General features: G+C 36.7%; 1 protein-coding gene across 1 annotated transcript in view; it reads right to left on the reverse strand.

Moving 5' to 3' along the window:
* NPAS3 (neuronal PAS domain protein 3) overlaps positions 1 to 15484 on the reverse strand; it is a 55142-nt gene extending 39658 nt beyond the window's left edge. The window contains exon 1 of the mRNA XM_010015680.1: positions 15364 to 15484. Coding sequence (XP_010013982.1) covers positions 15364 to 15417 — 54 coding nt within the window. The 5' untranslated portion in view covers positions 15418 to 15484. The remainder of the gene's footprint in view (positions 1 to 15363) is intronic.
* Between the last annotated feature and the right edge of the window lie 9458 nt (positions 15485 to 24942).

Consider the following 24942-nt stretch of genomic DNA (forward strand, 5'->3'; position numbering starts at 1 on the left):
TTATTTGATGTAGTTCTCAGCAGTCCAATGATTACCTTAGGTGATTCTCTGCACAGGGAGAAAGGGCTGAATAAAACAAAATACCTGATATTAGTGAATTTTGCCCACACATAGAGGAAAAATGTAGAAAATGCTATTGTCTGTAAAGACAGAAATGGATTTGTCAACTCAGCCTCGATTAAGACACTTATGTTTATGTTCTTCTCAAGCTCTCCACCTGGGGTTGCAATCCCAGAATTCATTCTGAAATTAGCCAAGAGAAGTCACATTCACTCTTCCGTATTTTGTGGATAAACGTGTGGAAAGATCTTATTTTTTCTCATAGTAAAGCAGGGACACACTGTGAAAAAGGCTAAGAACTACAATTTGAACATCATTTATACCAAGGTATAAATGTGGACTTTTGCTCAGGGATGGTGCTGGTTCAGTAGCTAGTCTGAGTTAAATGGAAATCCCCTGTAGACATGTTTGCCTGAGAAATCTTTACAGAAGTCTTCAACTTTTCCTTGACATACAGTATTTGCTCAGATGTCTACAATTCTATTTGTAGTTTCAGTAGAAGTGTTCTAGGTTATGAGCTCGCTCACGCTCAGACACAAGGAAGGTGTTACCTACTGTTTACTAAACACTGCAAATTAACATACATGAAAGGAACATGTCCATTAGGAGATGTCCTTCCTGAAACAAATCTCTGTATGACTGCAAAAATGAGTATACAGTCTGATTTTGCACAACTCTGTGAAATGCAATGAAATAATACTGATAAATTGAGACATGCAAACTGTGTGCTCAGTGGCAGTGGAAGCAATAAGTCATAAATGTTTGGATCTAGCTCCTTTCCATGGCCATGTGACCTGTAAGCCTCCAGTGCCATCCTAAGCTTCTCCTGAAACATTTCAAGAATGTGAAAATACATATACCTTCAATCAAATAAAATTTGCCCAGAAATACTCAGTGAAGAGATTTGTTTCATGTTAAATTGCCCCAGTTTTGCAAAAGACATGTGAACCAAAATTGAGTTAATTTTCTGCAGAGGAGGGGTTTTGTGGGTATTCCAAGAAACAGTACTGTCATTACTAGCTGAAGTCCACCTAAACAAGGTATGTGATTTCTCTGTGAAGAAAAAACTTCTATTCCACTTGGAGATGGATGGTCGTTGCAAAGCTCTGACCTTCTCCTTGACAGCTACAAATGGACTACTATTTATGATTTGTTTCTATAATCCACTTAATGTATCAAGCTAGGTTATAGATAGCAATGTATTTGTAAAAATCATAATAAACCAGCATTGTTTTAAATGCCAGATGTGGATAAATGGAGAGCGAGAACAGATGAGAGAAGATTCGTGTTCTTGAATCTACACTGAAGAATTATGGCAGCCTCTTGCTTTATCCACATTGGAAACAATTTAGTAATTTTTAATTCACTGATTTTCTGTTGTTTGCTTAACATTTATTAATTGATTGTCATAGTCATTCAATTAATTCAAAAGTTGGCAAGTTTAATATGCACAGATTAATTTTCTTTTACTAACCCACCTAGAATACAATTTGTTTTTTTTTTTTAAATACAGGTTACCAAGAAATTACCTCCATATCAATCATATTTAAAAATGAGATACAGTAGGGGTGTTGCATGCCATCTGTCAGTCCACACTGAACCTTTTCTTATATATGACTAATCTATGTAATTTAATAAAACAAGAAAAAATTAGGACAGCTCTGTCTTTCACTCACTGCAGTCCTAACCAAAAGTCAGTTTGAACACCTAGGACTTATCCTCTGCAAGGCTGGCAGTCTCTCATTTAAGAGTATGATGCATCTCAGGCTGTATTGAAATAAATGGTATGCCTGCCCCATCATCCAGCGGTCACAGGACCTGCACCTTTACGACCTTCAGGTTGCTCAGCTGTCAAATGTTTCTCAACTGGAATGAGAGTCATTCATTTGCCCTTCATATCACAGTCATTTATGATGGCTGAAATGTTTATTCAGAAGGGGAGTAGAGATAATGAGCAAGGTTTCTTTGTTTTTGGTTACCAGGGGCTATTCACAAGACTTCAGACTTGCTCACTGTATTCTTCATTGCAACACAAAACAGCAGATAGTGAGAGAAAAAATAGCACTCCCAACTCTCATTACTTTATTATGTCTTTCACCATATTTGGTTTTTACCTGAAAGCCTGAGTTTCTGTCTTTTTTTCTCTGTGTGTCACTTAAGCTGCTGTACACTGGACAAATTGACAAAATAGACTTTTTTACAGAGAGAAGCAAGGGATATGCCTTAGAATATGAGCTTCTCTGTGGCCTATATAAAGCTAGAATAGGCCAAAGCATTTTGATCTCAAAATGAGGATTTAATATCTCTCACAGACAATACAGAGGTTCAGATAAATCTGCAGATTTAGGTACAAGAAGACACACAGGATGAATTCAGCACACAGTGCAGGCTGTAAGATACATGAGCGTGCAAGCTGTGATGCATGGAAGTGCTGCAAGGCTTGTAGAAACCCAAACCCAGACATTTATTTATTTTTGCACAGAAAATAAAACATAGCCTTGTTTCTCTCTCCTGTAATGTTGGGAAAACTATGTAGAAGAAAACTTCAGTCTTTTCAGCATTTGAGTTAAAATCTGAAGTTAGCTCTTCACGTAACAACTAAGGGTAGAATGTGTATGTACATTCATATAACGCTTTAATCACATGACCAGCCCATTGATTTAGTGGGACTAGGTCCACGGTCTATTTGCAAAATGAGTCTAAATCATCTTGGCATCCACTGATAAGATTGTGAGACATTTATACAATATTTAGCAAATCAAGATCAGTCTGTTCCTATAGAATGCAATAGAAATTTACAACTATTGTGAAAAGCCTTAGAACAGCACCTTTTTGATGGGTTTTAAATCCATCCCATCGAAATCTTCAGCCAGCATATAAATTCTCTGTTAACATCTATGGGATTGTTAAACATACCTGGAGAAAAGCTGTCACATCATTCCTGTTAACCTGGTAGAACCTCTCAGTAAAGAAAGGGAAATAGGCTAGGAACATACATAAATTTTGAAGACTTTTATATATTTTCACCTGGTGAGTCATTAATAGCCCCCTGCACATCGATCTAAACGCCTACAAAATCCAGTGGTATTGCTCAGACCATGTAAAACAGCTCAGGATTTGGCTCATTATCATGTTTAAGTCACTTCTATTAAATTTCTCCTTTTTGTCATCCACGTATGTTGAGCACCTCCCTTAAATTCCAGGTGAAATCCACAGGATACTTCATACAAACATCTGCATTGAACAACTGACTCTCTGGGTTAGCTGCTAAGTTCAAAGTAAGACAGGGCTATGACACTGTATATTTTGTTGGATGTATTTTCTGGATTTGTGGGGTAATGGCTGCATGATCTGATAAAAACTGAGGCTAAATGAACTCTGCAATTTGTATTCCTACAGGCATAAGTTTATTGGTTTGGGGTTTTTTTGTTTTGTTTTGTTTTGTTCGGGTTTTTTTTCCTTGGCTTTGTCTGTAAGGTTCATTACTTACAGTTACTGCAGAATCAATTTGAAATGGCCGAAATCAGTGATGGAATTTATAGCACAATAAATGTACTGCCATACAAGTGCTGTTACACATGAAAGGGCCTCGGAATATTCTTTTCAGCAATCCTTCTACATAGCAGAGTGTTCTGTTTTTATCAATTTAACAGAATCGTAACAGGTATACTCTGAGAGGTGTAATCCTGACAGCTACAGAGCAGATTTTCTCTGAGGCAGATATTTTTACAGGAAAACAATATTATTGATAAAATCTTAGTGTATCAGAACACAGAAAAGCAACTGAACACATCTTTTTCATTCTCCACATCAGGCATTTGCAGTTTCATTCACACATACAAAAAACCTGAACCAGAAATAGCTTATTAAGAAAGCATTCTCACACTCCTTGAGTTATATATTAATTAGTTATCAGTTTAGGAACCCTAAAAACTGGAGTAAAAGCACATGGTGGGCACTATGGTGTATGGAAAATGTGGAGGGCACTTGAAGATAAAGTATAGCATCAGTAGTTGCCTCTTTGTATAGTTTATGAAGATTTACATTTCTACTTAGTATATTTTTCTTTCCAAGTGTCTCTATTATAGACTTCTCATATTTTACAGCATTTTGAAGCACAGAAAGTTTTAACTTTAGCGTGATGCATTGTGAAAAAATGCAGAAAAGACAGATGGCAGGCTGTCCTCCCCAAAACTCAATTTCATAATATGCATGTGATTGCTAATAGGCAGGCACTAAAAAACAATTTTCCTTGATGGAGAAAAGCTGATAAATTGTCAACATAAACTTTGTCTGTGGTTGCCCCTGTGAGCTAAAGCTCTTCTGTGAGTTTTGTACCATCAAAGTCTGCATCTTACAACCGTAACAAAATTTATGAATGCATATGACTATAAAGTGACTGAAAACAACCCATAATGCATGTTTGTGTATTGTGAATCAGCTCCTTGCTTCCTCAGGAAAAATGGTGTCCAGTGCCCCATTGCTCTCCCTTGACTATGGGAGAGCCAGACTGGCTTCAGCGGTCCACTGTGAGCTAATTAAAGTAGGGCACCGCAATTAGGTATCTCTTAAACACAGTGCTAGGTCTTTGGCGGACTGACCTAACCAACATAGTCTTTGTAACTACCTGAAGCATCACAAGAATTGAAAGCAGTTGATTGGTTAGGAAAAAAAAACAGATTTCTGAGCACTTGAGCAAGGAGAAATGAATGAAAAGGCTGATAAGGTAATGATTTTCAAGAAGAGAAATGTTTAATATTTCTGAGGAAAAACATGCCTGAACCTTCCAAACTATGTCATGTGAAAGGGCTCATTGTGTTCACATGAAATAACATTAAGCATTCAGTTCATGCTTGCTCAAATTCTTGGGGAAAATGTCCAAACTATTTGTACATAGAATGAGTCCTGTTTACATTGAAAATGCAGAGTTCATTTTGGATTGAAACATTTTACTGCAACTGGTAGCTACTAATTTTGATTTTTTTTTTTCTAAAGGCTTATAACTACTAAATATTTGCATGCCTGTAAGAATTCAGATCTTATTTCTAAGAATAACTGAGGAGGAGTAACTCAACAGCAGTTGAGCTGTGACTGCTCGGTTATAAGCATATTTGCCTGGAACAAAATAACGTGATGATCCCACCACATATTTCATTGCAAAATTTTCTTAACAACTTTCATTGTGAAAAGATTATAAAACATTTTGATTAGGCTCTTCTTGCTATACAGAGGAGACGCTACTTGCAAGTATGTGACCAATTCTATAAAGTGAAGCCATGGGAACAATACGTATTTCCTGAACTTTCTTTTAATTAGAGCATTGCTGTCAATTTTAAAGACAGCAGAATTGCATCCTGTTGCTCTAATTGTTTGCAGCCTTTATTACTCTTCACATGTCCCCTAAATTAAAAAAAAAAACAAACAAGAGCAAAAAAAGAACAGCAGTAGACCAAGAACAGATCTCAACTTTAGGAAATATTGCCAAACTTAGGCATACACACTCTTTTCCAAGTATATTTGGATAAAGTCACATACGTGCTATATGGTTTGATTTAGGATGGAAAAATATACAAAGACTAGAATTATAAAAACTGAGTATGTCTGTGCAAAGGGAAGGGGAATGGGAGCTTCTAATGTGCTGTCAGAAACAAAAATGGAAAACATATTGTTTACAACTGATGAAACAGACCTTGGCTGTGTCCTTTTAATGGCAAGCAATTCACACAGCAATGTGCAGAAGAAGTTCAGAGAGAATAAAATGCCTATTCATAAAAAGTGAAATAAAACTTGTAACCCTCTTCAGGGCAATCTCTTCAGAGATCAGACCTCTTTATGTGATCTGTATGGATTCCAAAAAAAGCTTCAGTATGAAGTTCGTAAGAAAATTACCACTTTTTGTAATATACTTAGTGTTTTCACTTCTTTGGAGTCTTTCATATGAATTTTAAGCAATGGAGACAATTAAGATAATTGTGCTCTCCCAAGCTTATTCTCAGATAGTGATTATTTTCCTTCAAGCAGGCATGAAATTTGTGGTTCTAAGAAGGGACAGCCAAAAAATATAGAGTAACAATTAAATTTTCTTATTTCATACTGGTTGCAGATGCATTAAGGTATATAAGCTCCAGGGTCAGTATAAGCCTTGCTCAGCTTTCTTTAAAAGCACTGGGAGCAATAAAGACTTCCATTTTATCTTCAGTGAAATAATACTGCTGAAATATCACCTCATTTTTGATGTCAGCAATGATTTCTCTTCATCTCCATGATGTCAAATGGGAATTATTATTATTAGAATGACGGATTCCTAATGATGTTGTAAAAAGGAGAAACTGAAACTCTTCCCACCAAACATCTGTATTCTGCCTTCTCCACAGAGTAAAGCAGATGAGCTAGACTAAGTGCCATTCTTCAGCTGGTACCAGTGCACTAAACAGACAAATCAAGAGGCATGCTTAATCATTTAGAAACAGAAACATAATGGCTTATTTGGTTATATAATGGTGTATATGCACTTCAGGCAATAGTGAAAAAAAGACTTTTACAGTATAGGAACTCTTTCTGGGAAACATGGCCTGAAAAACCTATGATCAATTTTCTGCTCTAGAAGGGAAAACCAGCAAATCAGTGTACAGACTAATATCCAGACATCATTGCACCAGGTGAAGTCAACAGCTACAGGTAATGAAAGCCTCATGTCATGGTTCTTGTTTGACCACTGGCTTCATGTGTGGCATACTGGGGATGGACACATCACTGAGATACTGTGTCTTTGTTCTCCCATACTGTCAAATGAGCAGGTACAGAGAAACCTTGCTTCATATGACTGCAAATTATACAAAAAAAATTTGGTGTTTGAGAAAATGATGGGCCTTGAACCTTACGCAACCACCTATTCATATAGAAAGTCAGTGAAGAACAGCTGCAAAGTGCAAATGGGGCATTTGTGTGAGCAAATGGGGCATTTTGACTTGCTAATATTTCTGGTTTGGTCCAAACATAAACAGCTACAGTGCATAATGATACCCTACCATTTTTACATGTGCTTATTACATGTATTTCTTCATCACTGTTTTTTTTAATTGGAAAAAAATGAAAAAGTTTGTTGTTTTGAAATAAGAAAGGCCAAGTTTGCAAGGACCCAAGCCAGATGCCAGCTGAAGAGCAGGATGCCACCAGCCCTGCTTCTCTCCACAAAAAGGTGGCAGGAACAGCAGCCTCAGGGAGCTCTCCTGGTCTAAATCCAAGCAGCAGGAAAATGTGTTTTTCTCCTGATACATTGTTTCTTTTTCTTTCTGAGGAAAAGTATTCTGGAGTAGCTCTTCTAGACCCAATGAGAGCCCAGTTGAGAGTAAGAGTTCATCTTTTTCTGAGTTTTCTGTGGAGGTTCTGCTAACTTCGCACTATCTGATCTGAGTACTTTTTTATTTGGCATCTCATTTTGCCTATTCGGGGCAACCATCAAATCAAAAGAAGTATCAGCCTGAGAAAATGAAGCATGATGTGCTGAAACACAGAGATGATTTGACAATATTTATGTGTTAGGAAGATAGGCTGAGGATGAAGTACAGTATGCATTCACAGTTGGCTCTGACACAGACAGCCACTGTTATCTTTGGCAAGTTACTTGATCTCTTGGTATGCCATGTCAGCCCTTTCCAGCCTCAGAGGAGTGTTGTAAAAGTACATTCATTAATATAAAGCATCAGGAAAAAGCCAATAAAACATAATGATTTGTGCAAGAACCTGCACAAAAGGGAAACAAAGTTTAAAAACCACATGTGAATTATGGGTTAAAAAATAAATGAGAAGTGAAGATGCTTTTCCAAGTTCATGATGAGGTGAAATAATAATTCAGTGTTTATCTCATTGTTACACAATGCAAATAAATTAATGCAGGTATCGTATCGCTAAGAAGATATGAAAAGTAGAGAGCAAGAAAAAAAAAAGAACTTTCAAGAGGATTCAGCTTAAACAGGACAAAGAAACAACCCGATCCTCAGGAACTGTGGAAAGCTAACATTTCAGCATATATTGAATATAATAATTAATGATGAAGGAAAAATTACAGGGAAGTAATTCATAATGACAATATTTAAGTAGCATTTTAAAATTTTCCAGCTGTTTGTAAAAGAGATTTTTTTCTACTGTTTTTTAAATTTCTAAGAACACTTTGTGGTTGTAAAAATTCATTAATGAGACCCAACTTGTGTAGCTACTATGTAAAATGTGCTGTACAGCCTTAGCTATTCAAGGGAACATGCATGGTGGCCTTTCCTTTGTGGAGTAAATGTAGAGACAGGCAATACCTACAGCTTTACCTCCCTGAGTGCAATAGCATGCTTTTTCCTGGTGTCTGCGTTACTTACAAATGATTGATACACTCGAAAGGAACTTCTGATTGCCCACTAATACATCCTGTGACAAATCAGTGTAATCAAAGCAATGTCTCAGTGCAAGTTCCACATTTCTGGAACAGCTTTATTGTAGAAGATATTTTTGTTTAGAATTTTCATTCAATTAAATATTTACTTGCAAAGGCAACAGTCAAAAACACTCTCTTGAAAAAATATGGTCTTTTCCCTCTAGTTAATCTATCACAGTTCTACAAAAGCTTAATATACAAATGTGTTTTCATAAGATGTCAGGATTATACGCTTATGACTATCAATTCGAGTTACATTTTCTACTCAACAGCTATTGAGCTCATGATACCAGATCAAGACAATGCACAACAATGAGAAACACAATGAAAACCACATTTTCTGCAATGCAAAATTCGCTGAAATGCAAGTTTAAGAACCTTGCATTCAGTTTCATCCAACTTTTGAATTACATTGACTGTTTTACTGTCAATAAGCTTTTACCAGTGGAAAGTTGATACTGCTTCTGCAAGTATCTGCTGAAGAGAGATGTATTCATCTACATTAGCTTAATATTATTTACTTTTTTCAATATATGAACTTATTGTCTTTTCTAAACATACTTTGGACAAAAACTTTGAACTCTTGGAAGTGGTAGAGGTAATTAAAAAAGCTATTAGTGTCTGCATTTGCACATCTAATACGTTTACACTATGGGAAGGAGATGGGCCAAAATATCCCTTGGCAGCAATTACAAAACAGCCAAGTGGAGCAGAAATGTTGGCAGCAGCATCTGTTTGTGCTAGAGCAAATTCTGGCTGGTGATTCTTCACAGAGCACTGTGTGGTTTTCTTTGCTCCTACCTGAAGCATATTACCAAGCACTGACAATAAGCAGTGGCAGAAAACATGGGTGGATAACTCCGGAAAACACTGTGGACTGAACACCTCTCCCTTTCAGCTAGGCATTCACACTTGGGAGCACAATAACTTTCTCCCAGTGTGTAACAGGAGGAATTCCCTGTTTCTCTCTCTGGTGAGATCTCATTGTTCTCATCCCACTCACTGATCTCTGTTTACTAACAAACACTGCAGTGGGTCTCACACTGCGCTGTTCAGACATCTAAATAATGTGGTACTTAGCAAAGTGCAACAAGTATTTTGTATCTGTAAGACTCAATAAAGCTTGGTTCTAGAGAGAAAATCAGATTTGGCTTGGAGCTGATCTCTGTCCATTTTGAATATTTTACTATGTGTCAGAGTATATCTTGATCTAATAGTTTTCTTTCACTGTTATATCCACTGAAATGTAGCTTCAGAATTACACTGCAAAAGATCAGAATCAAAGGCAATTGCTGCCAGTTTAGTGGTAATATTATATAACTTATTCTTTAATAACATAATTCATAAAAATAGAATCTCTCCCAGAAAGTTATCTGTGTTTGCTCAATTTTATGTTTTCTTACCTTTCAGAATCCAGTTCGTGATACCTGATTTACACAGTTTGGAAGATACTGCAACAAAATAACAGCTCTGAAGCCCTATGAACACTTAAGACAATACTGGAGGAGAAACACATCCTGACACAGGTGTCAGGAATACTACAGCTGCAGTCATCATGAGGAATGATCAAAGCCCACATCTCTCTTTTAAAGATGGCTGCTATTAAAAAGGCCTTTTATATAATACTAACTGGTTAGTTTCATTAAAGCTGCTGCAATAATGAATGCCTAACATACATTCATGTCTCCAGATGTGTAGAACAGTGCTATAAATCCCATTTAAAAGATGCTTAGTCCTGAAAATGTTTTTCTGAGAAGATGGAGTTAGTAGATGCCGAACACTTTTAAAAATTGGTTAATGTATTTAGATGCTGAGTGTGAACCAGGCTTTTTCAGACAGCTCTCCTAATAGAATCTCAGAGCTCTATAGCAAGGCATAAAATGAAGTCTAGTCTTCTTAATCCTGTTGCAGACCATCCTTTCTTGAACCGTATCTTTATATCTACAAGTAGATACTTCATAAGACTCAGATTGGCCCATTAGTGTTTTGTTCTTTTATAAGTAATGCTGCATCTTTACTAGCTAAGAGACTTCCTTTTGACTTAAAGGTCATCGATTTACATGGGTGAATTCTCGATCAGTTCTTTCTCTCTGACAAATTACCTTTAAGTCTTCCCAGTGCTGAAAAGTCTGGGGAATGCATGTGCTGACATTTAGAAAACTCTTCACATAATGCTTCCTGATGTTGGTTTCTTATTCCTTCTTCACTCAATTAAGGAGGTGTGGCAGTAGCCATGTGATGAAATACTAAATTCTGCAGTTTTCTTTCTTCCTACAGAGAAAGGTCAGAGAAAGGATACCTTTCTGGGACAGGGTAAAATGCTTGACAGAAAAGATTTCAAGGGGGGGAAAGATATTAGAAGACAACAGAATTTAGGCCAAGCTGGAAAGTGGGATATGTGAATTCCCTCAGGCTGAGGAGGGAATTAAATCTGACTCTAACATAGCCTACATCTGAGAAATGTAATGATCATTAGACTGTTACGCAAAAAAATAGCTGCCTTCTCTTTCTTCCTCCTTATTCCCCTGAAATGCAAGGTGGTTTCCTGCTGTGTTCTTAACCAGCCCCTGATATATTGGGTCCTTAAAGTGATTTTTGAATAGGGGTGTTTTGATTCTGAATTCCAGGTGAATCTTTCACTCAGATGGGAAACAGTAATTTCAATTTTGGATTGACTCAAGAGAACAGTATTACAAGCAAAGTGCAGTGGCATAATTTCGTCTCTCTAACAGAGTTTTTTGATCTCTTGCCCTCTTGGGTTAATGAATCTAAATTCTGCCAAACCCTGCACTTACTTGAAGTGCACAACTGAGATTTACAAATCTTGCCCGACTCTTCAAGTTCTAAAAAAAGAAATAATAAAAACAATTAATTTAAAATTTTGATTAAAGTCAGGAATATTGTGAAAATGGATAATAGAACTGATGCACATAAAATTTCAAAAAGAAATTCAGATTTCCATCTTCAAAATCAGCATTCAAAGTATTATAACTTTATGATTTAAAATGCGAAATTTGACAAGACAGTCTTGGAAAATTTCGATTTTAAACAAGTTGGTAGAAAGACACCATTGCACAAAACAAAAAGATGAAGTTGTGCAGACTACAAAGACTAATTTGTGAAAACACTTCTATGGAGTTTTGGTCACTTTGCTTAAGCTTGATTACTTTCCGTAATTCTCTTGGATGTGAAGAACACCAGAGAGAAAATCAGGTATAAACACCTGTTTTTGGCATTGATAAGAGCTGTGATTCTGTAAAGCAGCAACGCAGGGCTTACACTTGCATGCAGTGCTAACACTTCTGTGCCACATTAAAGGACTTCAGAACTCCTCAAAATCATACACAAATAGTTGAAACAAAGTTTATTTCATTTATCTCCAAAGACTATGTATGTGCTTTTCAGTAATTCTTAGGCATGTTTCAAAGACACCAAGGCCTCACTTTAAGGCCAAAGTATCTAAATAACCTAGGAAATAATTCTTTTCTCGATAATACAAGCTTAAAAGTCTAGGGTTGTAAATAAGATTTTGCTCAGGGCATGATAGCTGCTATGTTTACTTCCAGTTACTGAAGAGTCTGCAGTAGACTAATTGCCTTGCAACCTCAATAACTTTGATGTTTTAATGACATGGAGATTGTTTCTTGTTGACACTGAATGGGACAAAGCAGGCATCCTGGTAGCACAGCAGATGATAGAAAGTACCACTGCAACTAGGAAGAGACAGAAAGATTTTTAAGATGCCCTTAACTCTGTTGACAGATCACCAAGAAGGTTGACTGCCAGCTTCTTGGGAGATGGAGAGGTAACAGAATTTACACCAAATTCAGAAATTGCCACAGTAACAGTAAAAGTACAAGGGAATCTCCTCATATTTGCTCACTCACCTCTGTAATAGCTTATCATGAGAGGGCTACTCTCTAAAGGAGTAGAGCAGTATGCATGGATATATACTAACACATCTGATGAGATGATGAACTTGAAACTACTGGCAACTACTGATGATGCTCAATGCTTTGATGACTACTTCATCCCATTAATTATATTTTGTTCAAGAGACCAGTAACAGGCCCTAAAATTTTGAACAAAGAAAATCCTAGCACAATCTGATGTGAAAGTAAACATGACAATAGCATAATACATGGGAGTAGGAAATTTATCACCGAACTTGAACAAAGTAGTTTTCAATTGAAATTAGCTTTGACATATGCGTAAGTCAGACAATAGAAACACTGAAGGTGGGATAGCTATTAAGTAGACAGAACAGTGACCCTCAAATGGAGGAAAACAAGTGGAGAAGGAGATAAAATGCAGACAAAACTCCCCAAATGAAATACAAACCTATTTTTTATTGATTAAAAAAAAAGTGATATATCATCATGTATCTCAGACAGCAGCTGTAATGGTAATACATTCTGAGTTTTGCAGTGAATGGAATTACCATTTTTTTCTTTTTGTTTGTTTTCAATGTGTTTTATCAGCTGACTACATTTTATTTGCTTTTTTTTTTTTTTTAAAGATTGTAGATTTACTCACTGAAAACTGAATAGCTCTCTAGCACTGCACGTAAACCCTTTTCCTACAGTACCTGAGACTAAGAATGAGAAAATCCAATTCAAGGAGGGTGCTGGAGAGCAGTGAAAGGGAAGGAAAGAGGGCAGACTAATCATGTAACCACTTTCCTATTTCAGACTTCTAAGGTAACATAATTAATGGAAAAAAGGCCATTACCTCCATCTTTACGTATAATTCAGGACTAATTAAACCAGTCCAGGAATGGACTATAAACAGGGTTCATCTCATGTCAGAACTGTCTGGAACAGGGTCTCTTTGAGGTATACATATGTGTAAGTCTATCAGTGTGATTTTTGTTCCAACATTTCTTTTGACAGAAAATTAGTCCTGACTAGATCAACCTGAATAATTAATCAATCTCATTCTCTGACTATTTTCAATTTTCTGTGATTTTCCTGAGGCAGGGATCACTCATTCTGAAAATTGCCTAAGCATCTTGTGGACCACCTCAATCATTTGCTATCTAAAGAAAGTATTCATCAGCAGTCCTCAAAGCAAGGAAAAAATGGAGATGTGGTTCTGAGCTCAGCAAGAGTTTGGAATAAGACACAACTACTTCACAAAGATGAAAAGTATTGTCACTGCTGGAGGATTGAATCTGCAGGGAGCTCAATACCTTTGACAGAGCTGAAACTTGACTCATGTAAGACACAGAGTTTCAAGCACACTGGTCCTGATGAATGTCTGTAAACTGATTCAGAATGGTTAACCCACTCACAATGACACAAGAGCCTGTCCTTGAACACTGCCAGAGACTGGGCAGCCACGACTTCTCTGGGCAACCTGTTCCAGTGCCTCACCCACCCTAACAGTAAATATGTCCTATTCTGGTTCTGGACTAATATTAGATTGTCAGGAGTGCAAGAAGAGAGAACGACAAAGTCACTCATGTCTCTTCCTTTTGTTCTCACCTAAATCTAGCAAAAAATGACAGAGTACAAAATCCACAGACAAGTTCTCTATTTTTCCCATCGCAAAAATATCCAGCAAAACAAGTTCTCTGCCAATCTAACTTTGGCCTAACCTGGAGAGACCATGCCTAATGATGAAAATTAGTATAACTTTGATGACTTGCCCATCCATTCATTCATTCTCCTTTTTCGTCCTGGGACTGCCAGTGTACTTCCTGGTCTTGATACCTCCTGAGACTTGTAAACTGGTCAGCATGAACAAGTACTAAGCATGTCCTTTCAGATGTTGACAATTAATCAGTACACAAATTAAAACTTGTGGTGCCTTAAGAAACCACTGTCTTGGACCTAAATTTCCATGAGCAACTACTTTAAAAATCTTGACCCAGAAACCATCCAACAGAAGGACTCCCAGACATTTGCTTGCAAAGAAGACATTTCTACCAGCTGTTTTATTGCTCAGGTAGACTACCTTGATGCTATATTCACAGAGAATTTTTTGGGAAAAGTGAGTTGGGAGATTTAACTTCAAAGCTCTTCTAAATCCTTCTCTGAAAACTAAAAAAAAAAAAAAAAAAAAAGCTTGTGAAAGCTTTAAAATAAATATTGACAAGCAACTTCTTTAAATACACACACATTCTCAGACTTATTTGCTTGCACCACTCTTTTATCTTGTATAATACTTAATGGATAACATATTTCACTCCACATGTTGACAAATGTTAAAAATGTGCTGTTCCTTCTAGTTTTAGTATACTGCAAAGCCACTGATAGCTACAGGCACTATGAGCGATGTATGACTGAAGAAAAATGAGATTATTGCTGATAAGGAACAAGAGACTTTCATATCTTAAAAGAGTCTGAAATCCAGCAAATATGATCCTCAGCAGCAGATGCCCCTCAGACAGACAATGAAAGAAAAATGGTGGAAAAGTACTCTTTGTGGCTTGTTGTTTCCTTCAGCCAGAATGGCAGGGAAATGAAATAGCTCTAGCATACTGCCTGCATGAAGAAATCCTACCTCTCTGGGAAAAACATAACCCAAAGATGACTAACTGCCAACAAAATGAGCAGTAGTTTTCCATTGTGGAAAAAGTGATGTTACTCTGACTCACCTTCTTTGGTAAAATACACCTTTACTCTGGAAGTGTTACTCTTTTGAAGGCTATCATGCTGTTATCATCAATGTTTATTAAAATAATGATCCATTTAATGAAGGTGTAGTACCAAAGCCAAACCTCGGGCTGGAAATATTGTATTAAAGAGTTTTTAAGCAAAGGAATGAGACATATACAAATGTGAAGTAGCTCCTTTCTCTGTCTATTAATGTGTCGTTGGAACATGATGAACATAATTTAAAGATGTCAACATTTCATGCTACAGTGCAACCCTTACCTTGTATCCTGACGATTTGATGTGCACTCCTCGCTTGGTCAGCGTAGATTTCATTCGGATGAAAAAAGAGCGCTCTAGAGTGTTGTCAGTGGTTAGTAAACTGGGGCTTGTAGATTCCACTAGGGAATACAAAAAAAAAAAAAACATATACACATAATTTAGATTTTATACATCCCCTCTAAGCTGTTTTTCAGGTGCAATCCTTGAACTCACTAAAAATAAATGACTGATGGATGCTAAGAGTGTTGTAATCAATTTACCTCGTTTAGAAACTGTTTACTTAGCAAAAAAAAAAATTTGAAAAATATATGTATACTCAGTAAGTCTCATTTTCAAGTTCTTTTCCCATAGAATTTTTAACAGAGATTTGCCTCATTAACTCTTTCTTGCACAGTTTTGTTCTGACTGAAGTTATTTTGTTAGGGTATGAAATTGTTTTAAAAAATTGGGTGTTCTTCAGTATTTTGTGAAAGGCAAAGTCTCACTGACTTTTAGCAATTCTGCCTGCTGAATTAGGCTGCAAGTTCTGCAGGCTTTTATTCCCGAGTCACCACTCTGCTTGCAGTGACACTCTGGTGTGTCACGGCTGGTTTTCAGTGCCTTGGTTTCCCTATGAGTGAGGGTTGATTACTACCAGTAAAGAACTGAGCAGCCTGAAGGCAAAAATGCTCAAGTAAATGACACATTTATTGTTATTGTCATCATCATCATCGTTAATTATTGGTGATTAATTAGTCACTAATGAAATACCTTTGTAGTCCAACTGAAGAGATATTTCCTGCCTGAAACTATAGCTCTCACCCATGGTTCTTACTCACTCAACTGCAATTTAAACTACTAAACACTTTTAGTATAAACCATGATAAAACAGCAGGTACAACCTTACTTGGCACTGAGATATTGTTTATACAGTCTTTATTATTGCTATCTTTAGCCCTGATAACCAACCTCTCCCCAAAATATTGTTCATGGGAAAATTTTTACAGATTATGATAAGCAAGCATTACTGGAGATCAACTAACTTTCAGTGAGTAGTTAACACTGAATAAAAAAGTTACTGTTTTGGAGAACTGACCAAACTACTAGTGGAAAAGATTCAAGTATTTAAAAGCATTTGTTATGCTGTCAAAAGAAATACAAAAACTTGCTTGTAAGCTAAGGATTATATTGAATTGTCCTTGATTTAAAGTGGTCATGTTGTCTTGTGTTCATGGCATTTGAGCTCTGGTGTGATAACTGATAACATTGCCCCTTTCTTTAGTGTCTCTCTTAAGATTTTTTTGTTTTAGAGAGCATGAATTCGATGTCATTTTAAATGTACAGCTCTTTATCACTCGAGGGAAAAGCAGAGCCATGTTATATTTAGTACTTTCATTTCTTCTGATTAAATATGAATTACTATGAAATTTTTCTCATCATCTAACACGCCATAATACGCCAACAGCTTTTTAATACACTATATAAGCACAAACTTCTGCTCTAAGAGTTTAATTTGCCCCTCTAATCCAATCACATCAACCTTATTTCTCTTATCAGAGATTCCCATTTTGAATTAAATGAGCTCATTAGTTTTAATCAAAAGCAGAGAGATCAAAACTTAAACGTAAATGCTTTAGATCAGAACTGTCAGTCAGCCGTGCAGTTCTATTTTACTAAAACACAAGATCAGAGACCCTTAGAACCAATTTTTTCTCGTAAGGGATGCCAAGAGCTTGAAGATGCTATATAATTTTTTTTTCTTTTTTTCTCCCAAGGACAGATTATACATTTAAGGTTAGACTTAATTTAGAGTGTATTTTTTTCATCCTGGAGGAAATGGGAAAGTACACCATTCTGCTGTTGTCTCTTTCACGTTTATTGGTGCTGGTCCTTGGAGACCTGAACAAATGTGAAGTCATCACAATCCATGCAACAAACCTGTCCTCAAAAAATTCAGTTCTGTTCAGCAGTACCACCTAAGAGATAAAACTCTGAAAGAAAAGACATGTGTTTCAGGGTAGAGGATAGCGGAACCCTGAAACAGCAGCCAGGGTCACTGGGATAGCAGCAATACTGGTAAGATGAGGGTCATAATTAATTATTGTTTTTATTGTACAGTACTCTACAGTGCAGTAGTTAAAGAGTACATTAAGAAACCACAGCATGGGTGCTTCCTGCTGTGTGAAGAAATGCTAAAATCAGCTTAACAAGTGTAGTAGTAGTCCAGCACATTATGCTTTAGCACAGGCAATAAGTACAATATGTCCTCATGTGTTCTAATGGTAATTACCTAAACACACAGAAGTAACGTTAATTAAACACACAATATCTCACACTCGAAAAATGATCAAGCTCTAATACACATGTACCATTCCCAAGCATTGAGATTAAAATTTCTCTTTCATACACAGTTTTATGAAAAAAAGGAAAGCATGTGACATATAGTACAGTATACTCGGCATTGACATTTTCCAGGATCATGTCGGCTATTATCATAAGCTTAACATTATATTGATGTTACTATAACATGTGCAAAAATATACATCTCTGTAAGTGAGTAAAATGCATATAATTTATGTAATAGACTGGAACAGTGCCTGTAGTATAAATATGTATTCTGAAGTGTTGGATTTTCTTTAAATAAAAGTACCTGAGAGTGTACGTGTGAGATGGGATTAGTTACCTAAAAGTCCAGAACAGCTTATGAACAGCTTTTTGAATTTCTCTCAGGAGAGAACCACTACTGCTAATACTACAAATCTGCATTCAGAGTTGCACCCACTCACGACAGATACTGGAACAATGCTAATGGTGATTACGCATGCAGGATTTTAAAAACAGGATGTGTACAAAGCACATCCATCGATGTCAGTGAGATTTGCACAGGAATATATGGAATATGGCCCATTATGAGTTCTCAGGACTTGATTTTAAATGCCTATCATTCAGCCTTTTCATTTTTTTCCTGTTCTGTCAAAGGAGGTTAGCAATCTGACAAACATCAAAATGCAACTCTGCAGCACTTCATTTTTGATTTTATTTTTGTTTTAAATTTGTAATCCAAGACCTTTAAAAAAGCCCGAAAAAGCAAGGTCCACTTGGCTTGATACTATAGTAACTAAAGATGTCTTTTACACTGAAAAATAGTGCTCCTGGGCTGAATTTACTGAGTCTAAACCTACTGTTGAGTTATAAACCTCTAAAACTGTGAGTCTAGAATGCTAATAATATGATAAAAGTCAGTGCTCACTGCGTGTGAATGAACACACTATACACTGTGAGGCTTAGAAGCATAAAAAGTAAGTCTGGATTGTCTTTGCAAAACAGATAACTGTGTACTCTCCTGGGAAAGCACTCGCCTTTGTGTGTCCTTAAATATCTTTGGCAGATACTACTAAAGGAATAAACCTCTTTTCTTTCCACTCCTGAAACTGCTAATGCAGGATGAGATTTCTGGCCATGAGGAATGCACTGCCCATTCCAAAGGGCGTGAAGCTGCAACCCACTATACTTGTACAGAAGTGTCATAAATGTTAGAGCGCTAACCAAGAGCCACAGAGCCAAATGGGAAGATGGTATGAACTAGTGGCCAACTCACAAAATCATTTAGTTATCTTCCCCTAGGCATTTCTACATGAACAAACCTTGCAGGTCTGATCCTTCAATGGGCTTTGCCTTGGGATTAATCTTGGGTCCAGACCCCACCTTTTAACTTCACATGCTGGAAGAGTTCTCTAATGTTAGTGAAATGTGTACTGATAAATAAACTTGCACATAACTATTTGGAGGACTGAGGTCCATGGCTCTGAACCTGCAGTCATCTGTGGAGGTACTGTGCATCTGTGTGCAGCCTGACTGCCTTAATGCTGTACAGCAAAACAAGGTAAAACAATGCAAATAATTCCTATAAATACAGCATAAATAAATACAGTAACAGCACAAGTACTATCCCTATGACTGATTCACAAGCACATTCAAATTCAGATAAACAATATGTCCCCCAGGAAAAAAGAAGTTCCAAATTTGATTTATGTCTTAAATAACGAAATGCTGCCAAAGCAGCCTGAATAAATATTCACCAACTTCTGGTTTTTTTTCCTTACATGCATTAAAAATAATTGAGAGGAGAAAAATGCATTTTCATATGCCAAACAGATAAAAGTTAGGCTTATCATTCTTAGGAGGAGCAAAAGCTACAGAGGGAAAACCAAACACCAACAAAGAATTTCAGGGGATTGGTGGGAAAAAGCTTATGGTTTAACGTACAGAAAATTCTGGATTTGATAGCATTTCTGGAAATTTTCACCTGGCTTTCATTTCTCTTCCTTGGAAACAGGTATCTAAACAGCTTTTAAGAGACATACTCAAACACCAACTATACAGCTGTTAAAAGAGAAGCAAAATGAAAGAATATACAAAAAAGTAATGAAAAGGAAGCTGTCTTCTCATGTTATCTTCTACACTGGCAAACCTCTTCCCACATTTTCTTAAAGTCTTATAATCCTTTACGTAGGCAACTGAGAATCATTATGTTGAGATGAATAATTAGGTAATATAAATCTGTCACTTTCAGATGGACCAGATGCAACTTTGTAAATGTTACTATTTCTTCTGTGCAGTTTATTGTCTGTAACCAGGCATTAGAAGACCTAGCAAAATTCAGCCTTGAGGAGTTAACTGTCCTGTTTTTCTCATATTATTGCCTCTTAAAATGTGTTTTTAATCAGAAAAGTAAATCTCAAAAGAGCACTGTTTCCAAGGTCATTCTCTCTTAGTAGTCTGCAGATCAAATTTGATTATTTTATAAGCTAAAAGATAGATTTTTTCCTAACTATTAGCCCAGCAAATACAATTCAAAAGCTTCAAATTAAGACAATTTATTTCCAATAAGTGCAAGTTACTTAGCACTTGTGCAGATGCATGGTTTTAAGTGAAGTGGGTTTTGTCTGATTGCAGGTTGAACATGAGCAAGTACCAGAAGCTAAAGCTTGGTCTATGAAGGTGCTGAAGATTCTTGGACTATTTGGACGAACCACTTAGGCACATTTACGCACCTGGGCAGCCTGACTGGAGATCAACTGATGAGCATAAGCAAAAATTTTCTACAGGTGATCTCTTGGCCTTGGTGGTGTGCTCAGCAAAGTGCTTGCAAAATCAAGGACTACCTGAAATATTTAGTGGGTGGCAAAGAAGAGGGTAGTTCATTCTTCCAAGGCACTGCTATTTCTAAAAAGAGCTGTAGGAATAATATTTTTGCTGTAAGCTGTCCCAGTTATAAACAGGAACTTGAAATCCCGAATAACCAGATTTGGATCTGAAATTCATGGTACTTCTATCTAACTTGCTAAGACTCTTAAAATTTCTGTTTCACTATTTCCTGAATAGCTGAAGAAGTTAAGAATTGGACTGCAGGCTTTTGGTGACTTAATTCTCTTCTTTCCTTTACACAGGGGGAATAATGCTGGGTTATGGCCAAGGCCTCACTGAAAAGGGGAAAGGCTCAGGGCAGCTCTTTCAAAAGAACTGGAAAGAAGGATGACTTCCTCTAAAGAATTTATTGCTAGGTAATGTTTTCAGACACGATAATAAACAGCTATTTCTTGTCATTCTACCTCCAAGATGAAGACAATTCACTTTTCATTACCTATAAGCCTATTAGAAATTCAAAGGCGTAAAAACTTTAAACCCTATCAGACTTCTGTTGAAAGCTGGTTCTTTTAACACTTCTTATTTGTTTGTTTTCTCTCTCATCCCTCCAAATTTTCCAGATCCAACAATGGATGAAGTGAGCTGGCATCTCAGATTGTTTCAGTTTGGCTGTTTTATATAAATTCCTTTATTTTTTACAACTAATTTGACATTGAAGCCTTACAAACAGAATTAACATTTTATCATAATACAAAATTATATTTTATATATTTACATATAGAGATATTATTATCTTATATTATCAAAATCTGTAATTACCAGGCTTGGCTCACATGCGATGGTGCACACTGTTAAGCATAAGGTGTCTGAAACTCAGAGAACAAGTGACTAACTCAGCGTATCTTTCTAACGTGATAAAAGTACACGTATTTAGGCAAAAGTCAAGTCAGTGAAGTAGCAGTGAACTTAGATAAAAAGTCAGAAAAGTGGGAGAACACTAACATCTTATTTGCCTGATACACTGTGGGTTTATAAGACCTTGGTTATTATACAGGAATCTGCTGACTTGAACTGTGTGGTCACAACACAATGTAGTTAGCATTCTTAATTTGCATAGTTAATCCCAACTTTTTGATTTCTTGAAAATTGCCTCCAAAGGAAGCAGTGAAACCCCCAATGTGTAACTATATATAATTTAATGGAAGAAACTATTAGAAATGCACTAAGAACACTTCCGTCATTTCAGGGATGCATGCTAAGTGACAAAAAGCTCAGTTCAGTTGCCCACACATAGGGCTACAGTTTTCTTGTGAGCTGCTCCACAGTATCCAAGATGTGCACAGGAATGGCACTTCCCTGTGTACATTTCAGGGCCTCTAGAAGACCCAATTCTTTCTGGAGCAGCTGATGGATGCCAGGTGTGTCTCAAATAGCACAAGTTCCCTATCTTTGGGAAACTTAAGCCGCTAGAGCCTGATCCCATTTAGGTAAGTAGGAATATTATGAAAGGCCTTGGACCAAGTTCCTGATCATTATTTTATCATTTCTAAATTTTGCTCATTAATAATCAAAAAAATTTGATCATTTTTTTGCATTTTGCTCAGCCTGTTGCTTAGGGCTTTGGTTGCAGATGTCAGCTTTCAATCTGGTGTATATGGTTACACCAGACTTTGAAATGCGCTTGCGTTATTCCCCAAAATACACTAGACTTACAAGTAAAGAGTTTACAATGTTTTGATTTTTTTTTTTTTTTAACTACAGACTAGGCCCATGTACTGGCTCTAGTTATGTAGGATAAACTAAAGTAAAAACTCATTGATAGGCTTTCCCTATTATTATATAGAGAAATTTTTTAATGTTCCATTATCCTTGCAAAACCAAAGCAGTCTGAACTACTCTTTACTGGACTAAGAAATATTAAATACTTCTCAAAGCTTCCTTTCTTCTTCTTCTGCTTCTGCATCTCCTTCTATTTCTTCTTCTAGTCTAGATACATGTTTTATTAGCCTATTAATTCCAGACATATGTAATTTACTTCCCATGTAAACTTTACTCCACAGAATTCTTTATATATCTGGTAAAAATATAGAATGAGTTAGGTGCCAGGAAAGAGCAATAAATAAAGCGTTGAGAGGATGAAGCTATGAGTAAGATTTCTGTTACTCCTATAATGTTGAAAGACAGATTTTACAACAACTTTTGGTAGATCAGTGATCTATGAAATGCATAGAGGTTTTTTTGCCTGTTTGAAAACAACATAATAAAGATTTGCTATTAACAAAACTAATCATGGTAGGAAACTTTAACTCTGAAAATGCCTTTGGAAATGTTACAGCCCACTGGGCTTCAATCCATTATCTAAACATTCGCAATGTATCCCCATTCATCCAATAGACTGGAACAACTCTCTAAGAGCTGTTATGGTCTAGTGAGTGAGTGGTACATAAACCATACTGCATATGAAGCTCAAACTTCCTGCTATGTTTTTACATTTAAAGTTAATTTAGTTTAAGCAATGGAATAAATAATCTGACCTGACCTGTTGGCTTGGTTTCATGTGAGGTCAGCAACACTCATAATTTTTCAAGGTTCAGTGAGAGTCCCAAAGAAAATTAACACAGTGGTATTGTTTCCTTACTGTTTACTTATATTGCAGCAATTCTAATAAAGTTTGAAACAGAACACATCCAACGGCTAGGAGAGGTCCTGATGTTAGGAGAGTGCAGGATCATAAGTAATAGCACATCTGTCCTCTGTTAGGGCATGGGTATAGAGAAAAGAAACTGGGAGATGAGAAAACAGAAGAGTTAAAAACGGACCCTGACTAGTTTTGAGGGTAAACACTTCACTGAAATCCCTGAGAGCTTTATAGGCCTGTAAGGAATACAGGACTAGATGTTAAATCTCTTTTGAGATGTGCTTTGTTTCCAAAGCTTAAATGATTGTTATCCTTACCGAGCAACTTCTTATAAACAATATTTTGATCATTTTGTTTCTGCACAAAACTGTCAGTAAATGCTGTTCCCCCTCTTTCATGGCCTAGAAGGATCAGCTCAGGGTATTTTTAATCTCTTGCTAGTTTTCTGCCTTTGCCTAGTAACTTGTGAATCATTAGCTGACACTCCAGAGCATAGCTGTGAAAATAACTGTGGTTCAGAGCTGCCGACGATGGCCCACTAAAGTTTCCTCCCAGCACGTGGCATAAAACCCCCCAACAAACATTAAAAAGTCCCCTCTGATGTTGCCTAACATTGCCAGCCTGCTTAGGCTTAGAAAGCACAATGAAGAGGTTGTTTTCCAGATTTTCATATGCCAAATGGGAGGTGGTTTTGGTGAAGCTTTTCCCTGAAGGAAAGAAGAGCAGCCGAGTTATCTCATGCTGCTCAGTTGATTTTTGCATGATCCCACTCTGGGGAAGCATACACAAGTGTCAAAGTCAAGCTGCTGCTAGTGGATGTTTCTGTAGTCAGCAACTAAGCAATAGGAAAGCGCAAGAGAAAAAACGGAGTATCATAAAGACAGCCTTTGAGAGCACATGACATCCAGCAAAAGCTATTAAGCAGCAGCCTGTGTATGACAAGGAACAAACAGTATGAATGCAAAAAGTAAGCGTTTTAAATCTTAGTGGAATACCCCCGTAAATATAGCCACTTGAGGAATCTATTTCTTCAGAAAATACCTTTTGTGCTGCTGGGATATTTGGGGGATTCTATTTTCAATTCCTGTGTTCTGGATCTAGTGGAGCAACGCTTTTATCACGACTATAAAATGGTTACGAGCCAATTCTTCATATAAAACAGTCAGTAACAGTGGGGCTTTTTTATGACAAACATGATGTCAGACAAAGGGCATCAGGACTTAGTCTTTGTACTACAATACAAAATAACAATACATAAACACCTTTGTGAAAGCAGCTTGAAACCCCATGTTTTCTATTAAAAAGTCATGTTCAATCTTCACTGTTGATAGAACAGAATAGCTAACACAGAGAACATTGTATATCAGAAAGGTCAATAGTTATTATGAGCTACAAATATATTTTTTTCCATCCTTCAGGCTGTTTAGCGCATATCACAGCATGAGCAGCTGTCTTCTTTAATGCTTTTAAAATTAGAATCCCAAAGAGGAAGAAAAAATTACATTTGCAATGATTGCTCTTTGCTTTTGTAAGTTTACTTTAATACACTATTTTATATACATGAATCTTCCATGCAGCCTAACCAAGGGGTAGTAACTGGTTGCTAGTATCTACTGGATTGCTATATCAATGTGTATAGAATCCTGCCAAAAAATCACTTTGCACAAATTGTGTAACCTTGCTGAATAACCTTTCTAGAAAAGTACGTAGCTACTGGGCATATGTTTAAACCAAGCAAAGCATACATGTGCAAAAACAGCCTGATCATTACTAATGGTGAACGCTTACTGGTTTAGCAGCAATAAACAGAGAAC

This window comes from Nestor notabilis, unplaced genomic scaffold (assembly GCF_000696875.1).
Source record: "Nestor notabilis isolate BGI_N333 unplaced genomic scaffold, ASM69687v1 scaffold27615, whole genome shotgun sequence".
Lineage (NCBI taxonomy): Eukaryota > Metazoa > Chordata > Aves > Psittaciformes > Psittacidae > Nestor > Nestor notabilis.